The following is a 16,549-nucleotide window of genomic DNA, read 5'->3' as shown; positions in this document are numbered from 1 at the left end:
TTAGGATTCACATTATCGCCATTTCTTGTTACACCGAATCTGGGAAAAATTGTCCTCCTTTATGGTGGTTTGGAAATGATCAGCCTACTGCTATGTGAGCTAGCCACTGGGTTAGCAAGCTAGCCAATGGTTTAGCTAGCAACTGGGCGTGCTAGCCACTGGGTTAGCCAGCTACTCGGCGAGCTATCTCTAACTACATTCATTGTTGATGGTTGTGTGGCAGGTCCTCCATGTTGTCCGAGCAGCAGAAGCAGTTGCTCCTCCAGCAACAACAGCAGCAGCTTCAGCAGTTCCTCACCTCGCAGAACTTCACTCCTGTAAGAGCGCACTTCTACAGCCGTGCCGTACCTTCACTTCCACACCTACACTGCCGTTCAAAAAGTATGGGGTCACCCAGACAATTTCATGTTTTCAATGAAAAAACACAATTTTTTCAGCAGTGCCAACATAATTGCACAAGGGTTTTCTAATCATCAATTAGCCTTTAAACACAATTAGCCAAACAAGGTACCATTCGAACACAGGAGTTATGGTTGCTGGGAATGGGCCTCTGTACACCGATGTAGATATTCCATTAAAAGTCATCAGTTTCCAGCTAGAATAGTCATTCGCAACAATAACAATGTCTAGACAGTATGTCTGATTAATTTAATTTTATCTTCATTGAAAAAAACAGTGCTTTACTTTAAAAAATAAGGACATTTCTAAGTGACCCCAAACTTTTGAACACTAGTGTATATGCAAACTTAAGGGCATCTTTAGCGTGTTCATATGTTCCTTGTGTTGGTAAAAGGGGCTGAAGAAAATAGTATTGTTTATTTTAGAGTCTCTATGTTAACATACGACCGCAACCACATAAGAGTAATGGATTATATATAAGCGTCCTCTAAATAAATACTATTTACTGAGTCAAATCAGCAGGGAGCACATTGCCAAAGGGAATTGTAGCTGTCCATACTATACACCACCAGGGGGCTTTCACTGGGCTCCTCCAGACAAGGACACAGGGTGGTGACGGTAGAAAACCAGTTTATTTAAAGGTTAATCGACAATGATGCATGATCTCCTTGCGCGTGGGTGTGGTGAAGCTGGTTTGACCTGTCCACATTGATTAGTGAATGCACCACAGGTGTGAAGCCTCACCCAGCCTCCAGAGACCAGTCAGCCGGACTCTGGGCCAGGTGAGGCTGCTTCAGCCAGCCCTCAACAGCGCACACTCCACAAGAATGTCATGATTTCCTGTTAAAAGTTATAGCATGTATATTGTTACAGTATAAGTTCATATCACAGTGCTCAACTGCTTCCCCTACTGGCCCCTCCAGGAACAGCAGGTGGTGGTGTACCAGATGTTGCAGCAGCAGAGACAAAGAGAGCTACAGCGCCTCTCGCTGACGGGGGGGCTCAGCTCCACCTCGGCCTCCAACATGATCGCCCAGTCCCCCGTCCTGCTGTCCTCCTCCACCACCACCACGCCCCCGCTGTTGCCTGGTAGTCAAGGCAACGGCGCTGGCCTGTTTGGGCTGCAAGACACTGCACTTCACAAGACCGGGGTGAGTGAGAACCAGCGCAGTGTTATTTATGGTCTAAGTAACTAAAGAACTACATAACAAGAGTTATGGTTACTTTAGTGGGAAACTTGGGAATTGTTTTATGCTATGGTAATGGCCATAACTTTAGTTAGGCATGGCAAATTTATTCAGCACTTTTCATTCACGAGGCAGACTCAAAGTGCTTCACATCGTCATACAATACAACATCGTCATTCAATAAAATAAGTAAAAGAAAACAAAAGGCAAAGTTAAAAGAAAGTGCAATGTATGTAAGATTTAGCAGGAAGCTTAAGCAAATAAACAATAAAATAACGTTAAAATAAAATAGAAACTTAAAAAGAAACAAAGGCAAAGTTTAAAAAAATCCTTGTAGAAAGCGTAATAAGTTGTTATTGTTACGGTCAACTAAAGTGACCATAACTTTAGATATGGTCACTCAAGTTGACCATAATAACCATAACATAACGCTGTGATGGTTGGGATATGTTTTAAGTTTGTGTTCACCTGGATAATGATCCTGTGTTAAATTTCAGGCCGCAGGCGAGAAGGGTGGCGACAAGAATGGGTAGCTCTCGAGGACGTGGGCGGACTAACGCAGGTCATGGGTTGGAAGTAGCTTAAATCAGGATGGATCAGGTGTAACTGAGACAGTGCCGCACCTGGAAGAGCGGAGGTTAACGCTGGTACCTCATGTGAGACTTTTTTTAACAGTCTTCTCTTTGTTTTTTCTTATCATCTCTATCTTACGGCCTGTTTTTATGAATGTATCATGGGATGGAGTTTAAGGTGAAGCGTTTTTTCTGTATATTTGTGTCTGTTTTTTTTATATTATTTCCGTGGTTCCTTTTCTATTTTTGTGTAGGCAGCTTAAAGAGAGCATGGATACAGTGTTCTCTGATTGAATTGCACTAATTTGTCGACCAGACCAATTGAGCAGCTTTTTCGTCGGCCGGGAGCCTATCCCTGAAGCTGTTCAGAGGTCTTAACAGATAGGATCCGCCTATAAGTTTGAACTATATATATCTATACGAGGCCAAAATGCTCCTCATTCGACTGCTCACGCCTTGACCATGGTTCAAGCACCCAACGCCTGGACCAACAGTACCACCCAGCCGGGGTCAGTCCCTGGACCAACAGTACCACCCAGCCGGGGTCAGTCCCTGGACCAACAGTACCACCCAGCCGGGGTCAGTCCCTGGACCAACAGTACCACCCAGCCGGGGTCAGTCCCTGGACCAACAGTACCACCCAGCCAGGGTCCGTCCCTGGACCATTTGGATCTTTGATCTCACGTCACCTCTCGAAAACCTCAGAAGTCTTCCTTCTTGACACCCTGCCCTCCCTTTGTTTACACCTCACTCAAAATGAAATTCTATATATTGCTGCGTCCTAATAGCACTTATTGTTTGATTGAGAACGACACCACAGTTTTGACATGTTGGCGCTTTGTCACCATCACACTGTTTTGAAAGAATCGTAACCTCAGAAGTGGTTGCCGGGATCACTTTCCTTAACGATTAAATATAGTTTTGGTGGAATTCATGAATTGCTGCATTGCGACAATTGTCTAATTTATAAATGAAATGCCTTTCTGGTGTTAAATTGAGTTACATTTTTAAATATGACTGAAGCTAAACCAACATGTCAAAAATGTCTTCTTTTGTTTAATCCCTTGTAGGAATTTATGGATAAATTATATCCCACATGTTGCTAGTGAGATTAAGCAGGCTAAACCAAACTTTTGCAACTTGTAAGAAGAAATTAACTGTATATCTTAAACCAGTGAGCACTTTGCGTATTAGTAGCGAGCAGAGACAAGTTAATCATCCACAAAGTACCTTCCCTGAAGAAGATTGGTACTTACGGGCCAAAAGAGGCTGTCAAGTTCCTTGTGTAAATTCGTATTTTGCACTCTGTACAGGGGCCTGTACCAGAAAGCTGACTTTAAGCTAACATTCTGTTCCTAAGGAATCTCAGAATGGTGTGAATTGTAATGGTTCTTAAAGGTGTTGTGTTTAGGATTTAGTGGCATCCAGTGGTGAGGTTGCGGAATTGCAATTAACTGATCGTCACCCTTCCCGTTCCACCGACAAAAGGTTTGCTATGGTGGCCTGTATGGTGCCTGTAGGTAGTTCCAAAATTATCATGAATCATCATCTACGACAGTTTAGAGTAGCCAAATGTCAAGGGATGCGGTTCCTTGAAAATCTTTTCAGTTTTTAAATCTATTAAACCGCAGATCACAGTTTACAAGTAAGATGTGATTAGAGATGAGATGAGATGATAGATTATGATTCAATTGCTATCTCGCCATCTCTAGAGCCCTTTTGTCCATTCTAGGCTACCATAGAAACATGGTGGTGGAACATGGCGGGCTGCCTGAAAGAGGTCCCGCCACCTATGTAGATATAAAGGCTTGTTCTAAGATTACTAAAAGACACCGATTTGTGTTTTCATGGAATATTACACAAATGAAAACAATTTCTGCCAGGTCCATTTCACTAGTTGCCACTCAATTCTTCTCACTGCACTGCTAAAGCCTGCCCGAGAATGGACACTGTTCACTGTTCACACTGAAACCTACACAGGGTAAAGTGAACACAAACTCCAAAAAGACCCGACGTTGCCCCTTCGGTCCCGATCTATTTCTCCTAAACCGCTTCCTCAAACAGGCCCCTGAAGTCTATGTCGGGTTTAGATTAGTTAAGTTGTTGCTTTCTTTTTGTATTTATTTTTTACTCAAACTCTTAGATACTGTATGTTTTTCTGCTCAGCATTTCAATGTTAATTTAGCAATACTGGATAGTTAATGCCTTAATGATGCTAGATATGAAGAAAAAAAATCAAGAGCCCAAAGGCTCACTCCTTTCTCCCCTGTTTTTTACTTTGATATTGTCTTTTATACAGGGTATGTGGTGGATTTAGTAACATTAAAGCACTCTTCCACAACCCATTTCTAGTTTCTATAGGCAACAGTGATAACAGTTGAACGATGTGAAGATCTGTAGTTGATAAAAAAAATGTCTATTCATTTTGTATTGTAAGTATATCTTAAGATGATGCAATGTTATTTTTCTTGCTGTGTACCTTGTAGAGGGGGAAAAAAAGACTGGTTTCCAAACCGGTCACAAAGCAGTCACGGTATATGTTTTAGCGTTTGTTCTGACTGACAGGCGCGCCGCTAAGGAGGGCTAAGCTCACCAGTTTAGCTGTTAACATCTTTAATAACAGTGCAATGCCCATGTAGTTACTGAAATACACCGGCTGACCTTTACTGGTGTGTTCTGCTGAGGCCCAAGTTTCTAACCCAACGCTTTTACTCTGAAAAGCTCTCTCACCCCTTACAGTCCTTTACAGTGAGGCACGTCGGTCAAGCTCATTGACTGATGAAGGCTATCTTTTAGTACCTCAGACTATTCGATTCTCGTCACTCATTCTGGTATATCGTTACATGTGATCTTTACAATATCAATAGTAATCTCCCATACATGTGATGTCTGTATTCCAGATGTGTTTTTTTTTACCTTGTCATCAGGAAACTTCAAGAAGCCTATCATTATGGTAACAGATACTGTAGCAATGACTGAAGGAGAATGTTCATGTCGATAACCCATTGAGCCCACATGTTGACATGCATTTGTGAATTTATGAGTTTGTACCAAGTAGCCTATGTTTTTTTTTTTACGAGTTGTTTCACGACCGAAGCGACGTTTAAGACATGTACAAAGCTTGACTGAGTACTGCAAAGGATTTTTTAAGGGTTTCTTTCCCGTGTTGCACTGGGGCATTTAGGCCCGCTTGTATAACGTTACCTGTTTTGTTTTGTTTTGTTTTTTCCTTTTTGGGGTTATTTCCATTTAGTACTTTTCTATTTTTTGGAGTAAAGGTTGTATACTATAGTGTATGTTTGTGTAAAACACAGCCGTTCTTTAGGATTTGGAGCTTGGGTAACCCATGTCATCATTGTTGTAGGCCTACTGTGTTTCCTTTTGTGTATATTACAACAGTTCTCAACAGCTGGCATTGAATGATGTTGGACAAAGAATGAGTTTCCATTGGCATTAGAATTGCATGAAATGTGATTTTAAACTCTCAAATGTATTGCTAAATACCAATTATAACTATGCATAGATTTTAAATGCATTGTTCCCTGAAAAAATCGCAAAGCACTGAATTTTCAAAAGGACAAGCACGTTGTCATTAAACATTGTATTTATTGATCATTGATCAAAAAGGAATTAGACAATATTCTGAGTAATTGCCCCATAGGCTGAATTATTTTGATATTTTTGTGTGTAAAATAAAAAATAATGTATTAAGACAACAGCTTCTCTGGTCAATAAAAATTTTTACCTGACTTGTTTTAGATTTTCACCTTTGGAACTCCAATCAAAGCCTGAAATTGGACGAGCCCTGGTTTTTAACTGAGTGTCTTTATGGTAGGCTAGTCTAGGCAACGCAAATAAAGTAGACCAATCGAGGAAAGGTCGTTTGTACCTCGTTAGGGGAGGAACTACGGCGATATTGTTTAGCTTAGTTCGGGCGAAACGTGGTCTTCCGTTGAAGGCTGGTCTACTGCTTGGTCGCCGTCGAAGTCCGCGCACATTCCTCTGTGTGGAACAGACCGGCGTCGTAAATCAAATTTGATTCGAGTGAGAGGATGAACGCGCTTGTGATCATTGCAGTGCGTAAAGGATTCACCGAAACCTTCAAACAGCAAAGACTTCTTCCTGTTTCCACTTTCATCGTAAGACGCGTTTTGTTATGCATTGTATATAGTATATATAGAATATAGTTGTTCTTTAAATAACGAGTTTACATTACTGATTACCGCAGTAAAGCCTACTTATTGTAACTATATAGAAATGTTTACTACTATGAAATTTGTTATTAAGTTCATATAAGCGACATAAAATCAGCGTCCTTCGTTGTCCACTCCTGATTCCCGGTCCAGAGACACGCCCAACATTTACCTTTGGCACTGGTAACGACTGGCCCGGGCCTGCAGCCCATGGCCCGGGCCAGCGTTCAGCTCCGCCGCGGGCATGGATGATGGACCAATGGATTGGCGCTGATTTCTCTGATGTTATCGAGACTGTGACGTGTTAAGCAAATGTGTGTCTGTGTAGATACCGAGCCGCCTCCAGTCGACAGTACCTGTGGTGGCTGCTCGAATACCCTGCAGGGTGAAAGTGTCCGCTGGGAAGCGTTATTCATGGTGCGCATGTGGACACAGCAAAAAGCAGGTGAACAACTGATGACCGATGAAATGGACATAATGTAGGCTACTTTATTTGTGACGCGCAGGGCGACGTTCATAGTGTTCCGCTCCTGTATTATGGAAGCGTGTTCCCATTGGCCATGTTAAAGTTCGTTGTTTGGGGATCTGGGCTATTGTACGGAAGAAGATAAGGGCCATATGTGATTATTTATTTGGAGTTCTGACTTTAAGGTCAGAATAAAAAGAAAAGGTTCAGATTTTAATGCAGAATTTTGCGATTTAAATAACAATTCTGAGCTTTAAAACGGAATGCTGACGTTAATCTCAAAATTCAGAATTTAAAGTCAGAACTCAAAAATAAATCACATATGGCCCTAATCCTCTTCCGTAATATTGAACTACTCGCAATGTGTTATTTATTCATATATACAGTACATATACCGACTTAACTTTTTTCTTTTTTAATATAAACATTGCCCATATTTTTGTTATGTTTGTTTGGTTGACAGCCCTTCTGTGACGGCGCGCACAAGACCAAAGCGCCGGGCATCCCTCCGGTGCGCTTCACCCCGGAGAAGGACGGACACCTCTTCCTATGTGCCTGCAAACAGACGGGGAACCAGCCGTACTGCGACGGGACGCACCTCAAAGTGATCCTCCAGGACGTGGTCAAGGCAGTGAAGAATGTGTTTAAATCCTAAAGAAAAGTCCAATGCTGTCCTTTTCTCGTACGCATGCAGTATACTATTTTTTTGCCCTGTACACCAAATGTCAAAATTGTTTTCTAAATAAATAATGATATTAATTGTGATGAAGGATTTTAAACAAAAAGTCACCTTTGCGTCCTCTTTGAGCAGACCCGTGATGACGTGATTCCTCCGGAAGTGACCTGTGTTTGTGTTCGGCTTCCTGCGCGTACCGCGACTTTTTGCACGCAGTATAGTAGAGGTATAGTTAGTGTACTTCTGATCCTCGTTTATTAACCCGAAGACAGAACTCTAGGAGCGTCGTGGCGTCTCTCCTCGATCGGGTTTGAATAGTCTTGGTCCAGCTCCTGTTGCCCTCTCAGAGCATAGACAACATGAGCGTACTGCGTTCGAGGTTGGACCCAGCATGGATCAGGTCAACCTTGAATCCGTGGGTGATGATGTCATGTTCAAAGGTAGGCTCTATTAACGTGTACGATCAACACTGATATGTAGTTTTAATTTTTAACTAATACCCTGATCACGTAATGTATTGGTGTCTTCACTCTCCACAGGTCATGCTCTCCACTCTTCCTCCAGAGCCAGTCATCGCCTCCAAGAAGCCTTATAAAGTTGAGCTTGTTGGTGGGAAGAGGTACTCCTGGTGTACCTGTGGACACAGCAAGAAACAGGTAGGAAAGTGTGATACGTTAGTGACCAGGTGTCCTTTGTGGTTCTGTCCCTTTCTGATGTGGCTCAGGAGGTAGAGCGGGTTGACTTGTAACCGGAGTTCGATCCCCGGCTCCTTTGCTAGTTTGGTGTCCCTAAGCAAGACGCCTCAGCCTAACCTGCTCCTGACGAGCTGGCTGTTGCCTTGCATGGTTGACACCGCTGCCAGTGTGTGAATGTGTGCACGAATCGGTGAATGTTAGGCAATATTGTAAAGCGCTGGTTAGAAAAGCGCTGTATAAATGCAGTCCAATTACCATTTACCATTCTCCCTCAAACTGCAGCCTTTCTGTGATGGTTCCCACAAGACTAAAGCCCAAGGCCTTGCTCCCCACCGCTTTGTGCCAGAGAAAGACTCGACGGTGTGGCTGTGTGGTTGCAAGTACACCAACAATCCACCTTTCTGTGATGGCACGCACAAATCGGAGTTCATCCAATCTTCTCCGCTGGCTGAGGAGAGTGATGTGAAGAGCTGAGCTGACTACACACATGTTCCCCGACCATGACCCGGCTGGAATTAAGTAGACAAAGGAACACGTCTTCTGAATGAAGACACACTTCTGATTGTCTTCTGAATCGTTGTATCTAAAGCCACTATGAAATGCTGTTCGTACCAAATGGGTGGAAGGCACACTTGTTAAAATAATTGTTATGCACTTTAGCTTGATTCCGTCGTTATAAATGTATTTTCTGCAATAAGTATACATTTCAGGAATCAGAAGAAAGAAAACGGTTTGTATAGTATTTATTCAGGTCTATTCACTTGCATTAAAGCTGAGCCTCATATTTATCAATATATTTGATTTCTTAGCACTGAATGTTTTGAAGATATTCCACTGTAATTCTCCAATTTCTGAAACATTTACAAATGTATAAAGGACATCTATAAGACTAACACTCGAGTGTACAGAACTAGAACATTAAAAGGTGTCTGATTAATGCACATTGATTAATCATCGATACACTTAGACAACAAAAACCCTTCACAGCTGACAAACAGGGTAAGTAAACATTTTATTGACCTAAAACATGCACACGTCTGGAGAAAACAGGTGGGTTCAAAGAAAACAATGAATGGGCATGGATGGAAATACCACAGAGTTTAATACTTCAGTCGCTTCAATTTTTTCTCCCAGAACATTTGAAAAATGACTTCGGCAAGTATCACGGTAGTGCTTGGAGTACAGGATAATGTTTTTTCCAACACGGCGGCACTCGGGTAACATGGACAGATTTTGTGATTGACCGAGCACATTTGGTAATGCAATGCGTTCTTCGTCAGTCGTGGGGTTTACAGTACCAATTGAGCGGTTGTGATGCCACTTTTTTTTTTTTATACAGTAGTAACAGGAACTTCAAAATGCGATATTTGACGGGGACTTGTGTCGCAATGCCAACGAAGCATCTTGTCTTCACATCGTCGCCAAATCTGATGAACCGTGGGGAAACGAACAGACCTACATCATATACAATACAAAACAATTATGTTGTATAAAAGATAGTTTATACATATGTATACACACATGCTTACATTCTATACATACTGTACAGTTTGTATGTGTGCATTGTCCTACACTAACACACATAACCACACGCACACATACACAAGAGTCTATTTGGCTGCATTGTTCAGTCTTTTTAGAGGTGGACAGTCCTTTTAACAAGTCTCTCACTGCGTTCAGCCGCTGCTCTGCCAGCGCCGACGACTCACTGGTCGACCGCCGTCCTCCGCTACTGTGTACAAACACGCGCCCGCATGCGCGTTGCGTGCCTTAGGTGGGAGGCGGCAAGCTGCCTTTGTCCCCGCCCCTCGCCTCCTCCTTCCCCGCGGCGGTGCCGTTCACTGTCACTTTGCGGGCGTGGCCGCCGGGCTTGGAGGCGAGGGAGTGGCGCTGCTGGCCGTTGTTGCTGGTCGCCGTGGTGCCGTTGGGGCTGGGGGCAGCGGCAGGGGACGCGGTGTGGGAGCACGCCGGGCTGGGGGCCGAGGAGGCTCTGGAGGGCGCGGCGGCGGCGGCGGCGGCGGCGGCGGCGGCGGCAGGGCTGTGGACCTTGTCGCTCTGGGAGTCGCTCTCCGAGGTGGGGCTGGTGTTGACGCCGTCGGAGTGGCCTTGGGCGGCCGACTGGGACGCCCGCCGACGCTTCCTGGTGGGTTTGACCAGGTACTGCAGGGGGATGGGGCCGGTCTGAGGGGGGAGCAGGGGGTCATGAGGTCAGCCTGGGGCTCTGGGAGGTCTCCGTTACGGTTCCACGTCGACGCAACGCAAGGCGGTGTACGGGTTCATTACGTCCAGGGTGCGATTTGTGAAAAAACCAGAGGGGGGGGATAATTTTGAGAAACATTTTAAAATGTTTCAAAATGAAGACGGACCCTGTGTATTTTGGTTGTTAATTATTACGATGTAATGGTGAAAATGCTTTGGGTGGGGGGGATAATTTTTATCCCCACCGAGGATAAAAATAATTCAGCAGAGGGTAGGACATGTAAACCAGAGGGGGGGATAATCCCCACCATCCCCACCGGCAAATCGCACCCTGATTACGTCCTTGCGGACACTCCTTGCGTCGGACGGGCGCCTTCAGTTATTGGTCCGCTGGCTAAAATCCGACGCGGAACCAGAGTCGGTTCACAACTGCGTCGAAGCGTCTGCGTGGTCGTTGCGTCGACGTGGAACCATAGCTGAGCCTTTAGTCACCGTTTAGTCGTATTGGATGTTTTTACATTTAGGGCATTTAGCAGACACCATCAACCAAAGCGACTTACAAAAGGTACATTTGTCAGAAGAAAGAGAAACAATAATATATCGCTGTCGGTACAGTAAGGATGTTCAAAGAACCAAGTGCCATGCACTAACTATTGTTAGGTTAAAGCATTCCCTGTATACAACAAAGTTTGCTAGGGTAAGGTTTTGTACACATTTTATAGTTGAATATAAGTAGTCTATCGGGGCTGTATTACAAACGATGGCATCGTTTAAAAAGGGTGGTAATGAAAGGATGAGTAAAAGACAGTAATATGATTTGTTGGGTTAAAAAGGTGTTGATTTGAATACTGATCATCTGGTTTGGTTCAAGCAAAAACATAATTACCAGATACAAAAAAAATCAGATTCCGTGTGCAATTATAAATATAATACAAGTAATAAGCCTCTTCTACTCAGCTGCATGTGTAACTTGAATGATTGAACTTAAGATTTAATTGTCGCAAAGCTTCATTGAACAACGGTGCCACGGTAAATCCTGAAATGGTCACTCACTCGTCTCCACTCATAGAAGTAGGCGATGTCCATTAGCGTGTAATAATCCTTCAAAGGCTCATCCCCATACAACACCTCCACCTGCAGAAGACAAGAAGTCAACAAACACATTGTACATTAAACTTAGTTGACACCAAAAACTTCCAAAATCTCTTCCGCCACAAGTTCACCATTGCCACGAACTGCTGTGCATTTCCGTTAAGTCTGCTAAAACATTTTCATCCACAGCGACTGTGGAGTGTGTATGGATGATGGCTGGTTTAGGCAGCCTCACCTGGCCCAGACTCTGGGGATGGGTGAGGCTGCGCATTGATCAGTCACCACATTGACTAATCAATGTGCCGAGGTTAAACCAGCCATCACCACCCACAGTCAGGGAGATGCATGGCAGCATTGAGCACCAGGTCATGCATCAATGGCTTCCAACACCACCACCACCATCATCTTGTGTCCTTGTTTGGAGGAGTCCATTAGAAGCCAATTTGGTGGTGTGTAGCAACCGACATCATTCCAGAGTTCCAAAAAATGTCATTAAGGAGTAGGTAAGGGGTTAAGAAATCTTGCGCTGGGTGCATACAGGTGGACAGGTGTTGAAATATGAGATTCAACATATAACTTTTCAGTTGGTAGTCAACCACCCTAGCCGCTACGCCATATTCCTCCTCTTCAGATTTAGCTAAATCAAAAGCTTGTCCAAGCACTTTTTAAACATGATGCTATTTAACGGTATCCCAGTCCATTTTATTGGATTTGTTATTGGATGTCTTTAATCAGCAGATAAAGGTTTTATAAAGCATCCTTTCACATTAAAATGATCATCTTTCCCAAATATCGCAGAAGGCAGATGGAGTTTAAAGATGGCCTTGTGCGCTACAATGACCGCTCAGTCGAGCCGTAGAATCGGTACAAAGAAGGCCAGTGTGTTAAACTGATTGAGCCCTGTGCTCCCCCGCCCCCCCCTGCCCTGGTAGGAAGGCTTCTGTGGCGAGTCCCCATGCCGATCTGACCACTACTAATGGGCCCTCCATCGCATAAAACCCACCATGCATTTTATATCATCACCGCAATGAATATATGAAAGCATTAGCTCGGCCAATCGGTGGCGGCGTATCTTACCCGGTAACTGCTCGGAATGTCCATCTTGCTCCGGAGGAACTTCGCTAAGTGCATGACCGACATGGCTGCTGGGCATTGTAGAAAACGCTTGCCGTTGGTCTAGAATGGGTAACGGAGAGAGGCATAACAGTAATAGTCTGCGTCAGTAACATCTCACGGTTGTGGCAAACCCTTTTACTATACGAAAGGGAAACAAAGTCTTACCTTGTCCCCTTCTGTTTCTGAACGCGGCCTTTCGACATTTCTGTAGATGAATCGAAGGAGAAGAGATTAATTACCAACTCATTCAGCCCTAGTGATGCAAATACGGACAGAGCTTTTCTAAACGTCCAGAGCAAAGGAGCGAAACATTTAGTATCCGAATAATAAGCCAACATATGGTACCTCTAATCAAGCTCCATCATAGTTCCTTCATTCGTATATCAGTTTGATGTGCACCCAAACTCAAATGAAGGACAGAGCTCCTTCTCCTGCCTCGAGACTCTCAGGCTCATACGTGTGCGATAAGAGGTTTGATGTGCTGCTCAAGGCACGCTATACTATTGCCAAGTGGACTGAGGGATTCGAACCCGCAAGCCTCCAGCTGCCCAATGTGATCAGAGTCCTTAAATGCTTCCAACTGTTTTTAAATATGTATGCGTTATTAAACGTCTACGTCTGTACCTGTTTAATCTATCTATAATGACTGCAGTATTACTATTGTCCTTTAACAGACACTTCAATCCAAAACAATTTAGAGTAGATCCAGATGCCTGTCACTCAGGACCAGGTAGGGGTTAGGCATCTTGCAAACAGATGCCTTCAGCTCCTCTCCAGACATTTGAGGTTCGAAACCAGGCTCTTCCGTCGGGGAGTTCAACCGCCTCACCAAGAAGCCCTCTTGAACCTCAACAAGAGACTACTCAGAGCCTCGCCAAGAGGCAGTCCCGGGCCTCACCAACGGGGCTTCCCTGTGTCCATTTAATGGACCCACGCACTCACTTGTTCCTCTCGTAGAACTGTATGGAGAGGCTGATGATCTCGTCCTCCGCTATGTTAAACGTCTCCACCACCTCTCCCGGCTCCAGCACCCGATTCTCTGCGTAGAAGTCCCGCCTCCGTTTCATCTCATCTGAAGCCAAGGCACACAAAGAAGATGTCAACAGTCGCTCATCAACTCAACGGTGCCAAGTATACTGTGCTTTTACAGTATCGCACACGCTGTAAGAGGCACCCTTATTCCATGTCTTAAGGCCTAGTGTGGCTTACCTTTAAATAACCCAGGAACCAGTTTGTAGACGATGTCTTGTAGTGTTTTGTCCGCTCTGTGAAAAAGGTCAGTTTTCAGAGTCAGTACTCGGGTCATAAGTTGAGACATTACCGGCACGAAGAAGTAACAAGCAGGTCACCATCTTACCTGATGCTTAGCTGTGGGCATGTCTTGTGTACCTGGACGTCGCATCGAGGGCAGAACTTATTGGTCTCCAGAAAGGTAACAATGCATGTTTTACAAACTGGAAGAAATATGAAATAACGGGGGAGAAATGAAACACTTTTCAAGAACATACACGGAAATGCATAGATTGAAGTATGAAGTTGAGGTCAAGTATAAATAACAAAGCCTCTGACAAATGAGAATGCATAATGCCTTCATCAAAATCATAACAACTGATTATATGGTGTAGAGGTCATGCAGTACAGTGCCAACCTTTAAACCAACTACCATTTAAAAAAATGAACTGGTTATTGCGGCCCTGTTTAGTATATGTGACACATGTTTAGAAATTTCATATTTAAGGGTAAACAGGGAAATACACTCTAAAATAAACAATGACGTGCATATAAAAACGTACATGAGTGTAGACACTCCACAATAGTCGTGGCATCGATGAAGTAACCAGCACACAGTGGGCAAGTGAGATGGGGATTGAGATCTGTGATTTTAACACAGTCGGGTTGCATTTTATCCATCTGTAGAGATCTGCGAAGGAACAAAACCACCATTAATACAACACAAAACACCCCAACACAACACAACATCACCCCATGAGCAGGCTGGAGCTGTGGCACTGAGCATGTTGTGTTGGTTGTTCACTGTGATAAATAAGGCTCTCCCAAAGTGACCCAGAGTGGTCTGCTGCACGTCCTCAGAATCAGAATTACTTTTATTACATCTTATTGTACAAGTACAAGAGTACAATTCTTAGGTTTGGTTCCTCAACAGCCACATAGCAACGATACAAGAACAACCTTGGAACAACAATACTGTTCATCCACAACAATGGTGGTCGATTGACGACCGGGATAGTAAGAGATATTTTTTTAACAGCTATGATATTCCAATGTACATTTCGACTCCATTCGGCCAGATGGACTGGTTCTGGGGTCTGTGTAAGACTGGACTATTCAGCTGCCCCTGTGTGGCCTCAAATCGTGCATCACCACTACTTTGCCAGCGGAGCAACAAAGAGCCTTTACATTTCGCCAGTGCGTTTCGTTGCAATCGGGCACAAAATAAAAAACACATGCAGTGAAAATAATTATTTCAGAGTTGGGAAAGCAAAAAAAAATAATCGCATTGATACACAAAGCAGCCATCTTAAATTCACTGACAGTGTTGTATCAGAGGCGAACAAGAGAGGTTCAAAATGTGACACCGTGCGCTCCTCTGTGCGTAAATCCCCCACGCCGTGCACAGTGTTCACAAAATAACCCCTTAACCAGTATGCATACGTACCAGATGAGACACATAAGTACGCAATTCCTCCCCAGCAATAATCCAGGTAAATGATTTGGACTTGGTTTAGAATTTGCAGCAGCAGCGCCAGAAAATGGCTTTTTTCAGCACCGCCAGAGGACTGCCCATTTTGGATCACGTGACATTATTTTGTCGCCTCTTGCAAGGGGGCATGCAGGCGGGGGTCCACCTCTAATATGTCCATGGTCCACCTCCATCCACAGGGGTGGACGCTGTACCATGGGATCATCTTATCATGCATTTTCTATGGTGCAAAAGCATGCATTATGTTATGCACGCAGCATCCCCGACAGTTATTATTTTTGTTCCCCTGGTGGTTTTGGTCGGGAGGAGATGTTGGGTATTGCCGCTGCTGGCCGGGGAGTTTGTTTGCAACACCTTAATAAATCTGTTACCATCGAATCATCGTTTAATAGTGGTTTATTCGTGTGATCCCGCAACGTCGATTACTTTCTTTCGTTTTTTTGGGATTACTAATTTCTGATGTCAAGTGATGCTTGGTAGTAGTGGTCGTTTTGGGGATGTATTTGGTACTTTGTGGTGACACTCCCATTAAGCTCAACAAACGTATCCTGGCTGTTGGCTGGTTTCTTTCTTATTATTCAAATATAAACTTACTTTAAAAAAAAAAAGATAAAAAAAAAAAAGGAGACGCCAGCTACTGCTCCCAGTCAGACCAGTGTCTGGTCGAGACGCGTGCAGTGCCACCTTCAACCTGGTGGGGGCGCACTTTACTCTGGATTGCAATCACGGGCGCCATCTTGGGGAGACCCCAAAACGCCAGTGACAACAATCTCAGGCGCATCATTATGGGATTACTCACCTCCAAATAAATAAGGGCTCGGGTGATCTAGGTCTGCAGTCAGACACCTACCGGAGGGACCAAGGGCGTCCAGCGAGTCCTCCGCGCCGCCCTCCGCAAGCCAGTCCCCAGGTTGTGGAGGTCTGGATGGCCGGCTAGCCGTCAGCAGCCAGCTGGGTCTGCGCGGCGCTCCGCTCCGGACTCGACAGTGGCCTGCTCCGGAGGAAGGGTGGTGACGGCGCACTGCAATGCAATCGGATCGTCGATCCCGTCAAAAGACACCATCTGAACCAAGAGCCTGCGCGTCGGACGACGGGAGCGCGATGCGCTTTTAATCGCGTACGCGCTTATCTTTAAGAAACGGATCCCAGAGGGTGTGTGTGTGTGGGGGGTGTGTGTGTGCGTGCGTGCGTGTGCGTGTGTGTGTGGGGTGTGTGTGTGTGTGTGTGTGTGC

At 44.5% G+C, this 16,549-nt stretch overlaps 4 protein-coding genes across 5 annotated transcripts in view; 3 read left to right on the top strand and 1 right to left on the bottom strand.

Annotated features, from left to right (window-relative positions):
- Positions 1-5,862, top strand: part of LOC307070790 (protein AF-17-like) — a 29,157-nt gene extending 23,295 nt beyond the window's left edge. The window contains exons 18-20 of the mRNA XM_079729441.1: positions 224-317; positions 1,323-1,550; positions 2,084-5,862. Coding sequence (XP_079585567.1) covers positions 224-317; positions 1,323-1,550; positions 2,084-2,119 — 358 coding nt within the window. The 3' untranslated portion in view covers positions 2,120-5,862. The remainder of the gene's footprint in view (positions 1-223; positions 318-1,322; positions 1,551-2,083) is intronic.
- A 216-nt stretch (positions 5,863-6,078) lies between these two features.
- LOC307092042 (uncharacterized protein) lies at positions 6,079-7,607 on the top strand. The gene is made up of 3 exons (XM_079758914.1): positions 6,079-6,297; positions 6,680-6,796; positions 7,281-7,607. Exons 1-3 carry the CDS (start codon positions 6,211-6,213, stop codon positions 7,470-7,472), a joined length of 396 nt encoding a protein of 131 aa, XP_079615040.1. The 5' UTR covers positions 6,079-6,210; the 3' UTR covers positions 7,473-7,607.
- A 219-nt stretch (positions 7,608-7,826) lies between these two features.
- Positions 7,827-9,088, top strand: LOC307092043 (uncharacterized protein). The gene is made up of 3 exons (XM_079758915.1): positions 7,827-7,933; positions 8,033-8,149; positions 8,471-9,088. Exons 1-3 carry the CDS (start codon positions 7,853-7,855, stop codon positions 8,660-8,662), a joined length of 390 nt encoding a protein of 129 aa, XP_079615041.1. The 5' UTR covers positions 7,827-7,852; the 3' UTR covers positions 8,663-9,088.
- LOC307092041 (polycomb complex protein BMI-1-A-like) lies at positions 9,085-16,229 on the bottom strand. Of its 2 annotated transcripts, none has more exons than XM_079758913.1 (9): positions 16,168-16,229; positions 14,389-14,516; positions 13,953-14,049; positions 13,805-13,860; positions 13,538-13,667; positions 12,761-12,800; positions 12,557-12,655; positions 11,441-11,521; positions 9,085-10,369 (listed from the first exon to the last, which is right to left on the bottom strand). In XM_079758913.1, the coding sequence occupies exons 2-9, from the start codon at positions 14,504-14,506 to the stop codon at positions 9,959-9,961; spliced, it is 1,032 nt and encodes a 343-aa protein (XP_079615039.1). In that variant the 5' UTR covers positions 14,507-14,516; positions 16,168-16,229; the 3' UTR covers positions 9,085-9,958. The 2 variants fall into 2 exon arrangements, with proteins under 2 accessions (XP_079615039.1, XP_079615038.1); XM_079758912.1 differs by lacking the exon at positions 16,168-16,229 and adding an exon at positions 15,273-15,387.
- Positions 16,230-16,549: the final 320 nt, after the last annotated feature.

Source organism: Pollachius pollachius (genome assembly GCF_949987615.1).
Source record: "Pollachius pollachius genome assembly, chromosome: 2".
In the NCBI taxonomy this organism is placed as follows: domain Eukaryota; kingdom Metazoa; phylum Chordata; class Actinopteri; order Gadiformes; family Gadidae; genus Pollachius; species Pollachius pollachius.
Note: the sequence above shows the minus strand (reverse complement) of the source record. Positions and strands in the feature narration are given on the sequence as shown.

Excerpts from the sequence above, each read along its gene's own strand:
- LOC307092042 (XM_079758914.1), top strand. The coding sequence starts at position 6,211 with ATGAACGCGCTTGTGATCATTGCAGTGCGTAAAGGATTCACCGAAACC. Across the intron at positions 6,298-6,679 it reads TTCCTGTTTCCACTTTCATC|ATACCGAGCCGCCTCCAGTC; the intron begins GTAAGACGCGTT and ends GTGTCTGTGTAG. Across the intron at positions 6,797-7,280 it reads GTGGACACAGCAAAAAGCAG|CCCTTCTGTGACGGCGCGCA; the intron begins GTGAACAACTGA and ends TTTGGTTGACAG.
- LOC307092043 (XM_079758915.1), top strand. The coding sequence starts at position 7,853 with ATGAGCGTACTGCGTTCGAGGTTGGACCCAGCATGGATCAGGTCAACC. Across the intron at positions 7,934-8,032 it reads TGATGATGTCATGTTCAAAG|GTCATGCTCTCCACTCTTCC; the intron begins GTAGGCTCTATT and ends CACTCTCCACAG. Across the intron at positions 8,150-8,470 it reads GTGGACACAGCAAGAAACAG|CCTTTCTGTGATGGTTCCCA; the intron begins GTAGGAAAGTGT and ends CTCAAACTGCAG.
- LOC307092041 (XM_079758913.1), bottom strand. The coding sequence starts at position 14,506 with ATGGATAAAATGCAACCCGACTGTGTTAAAATCACAGATCTCAATCCC. Across the intron at positions 11,522-12,556 it reads ACATTCCGAGCAGTTACCGG|GTGGAGGTGTTGTATGGGGA; the intron begins GTAAGATACGCC and ends TGTCTTCTGCAG. Across the intron at positions 10,370-11,440 it reads ACTTCTATGAGTGGAGACGA|ACCGGCCCCATCCCCCTGCA; the intron begins GTGAGTGACCAT and ends CTCCCCCCTCAG.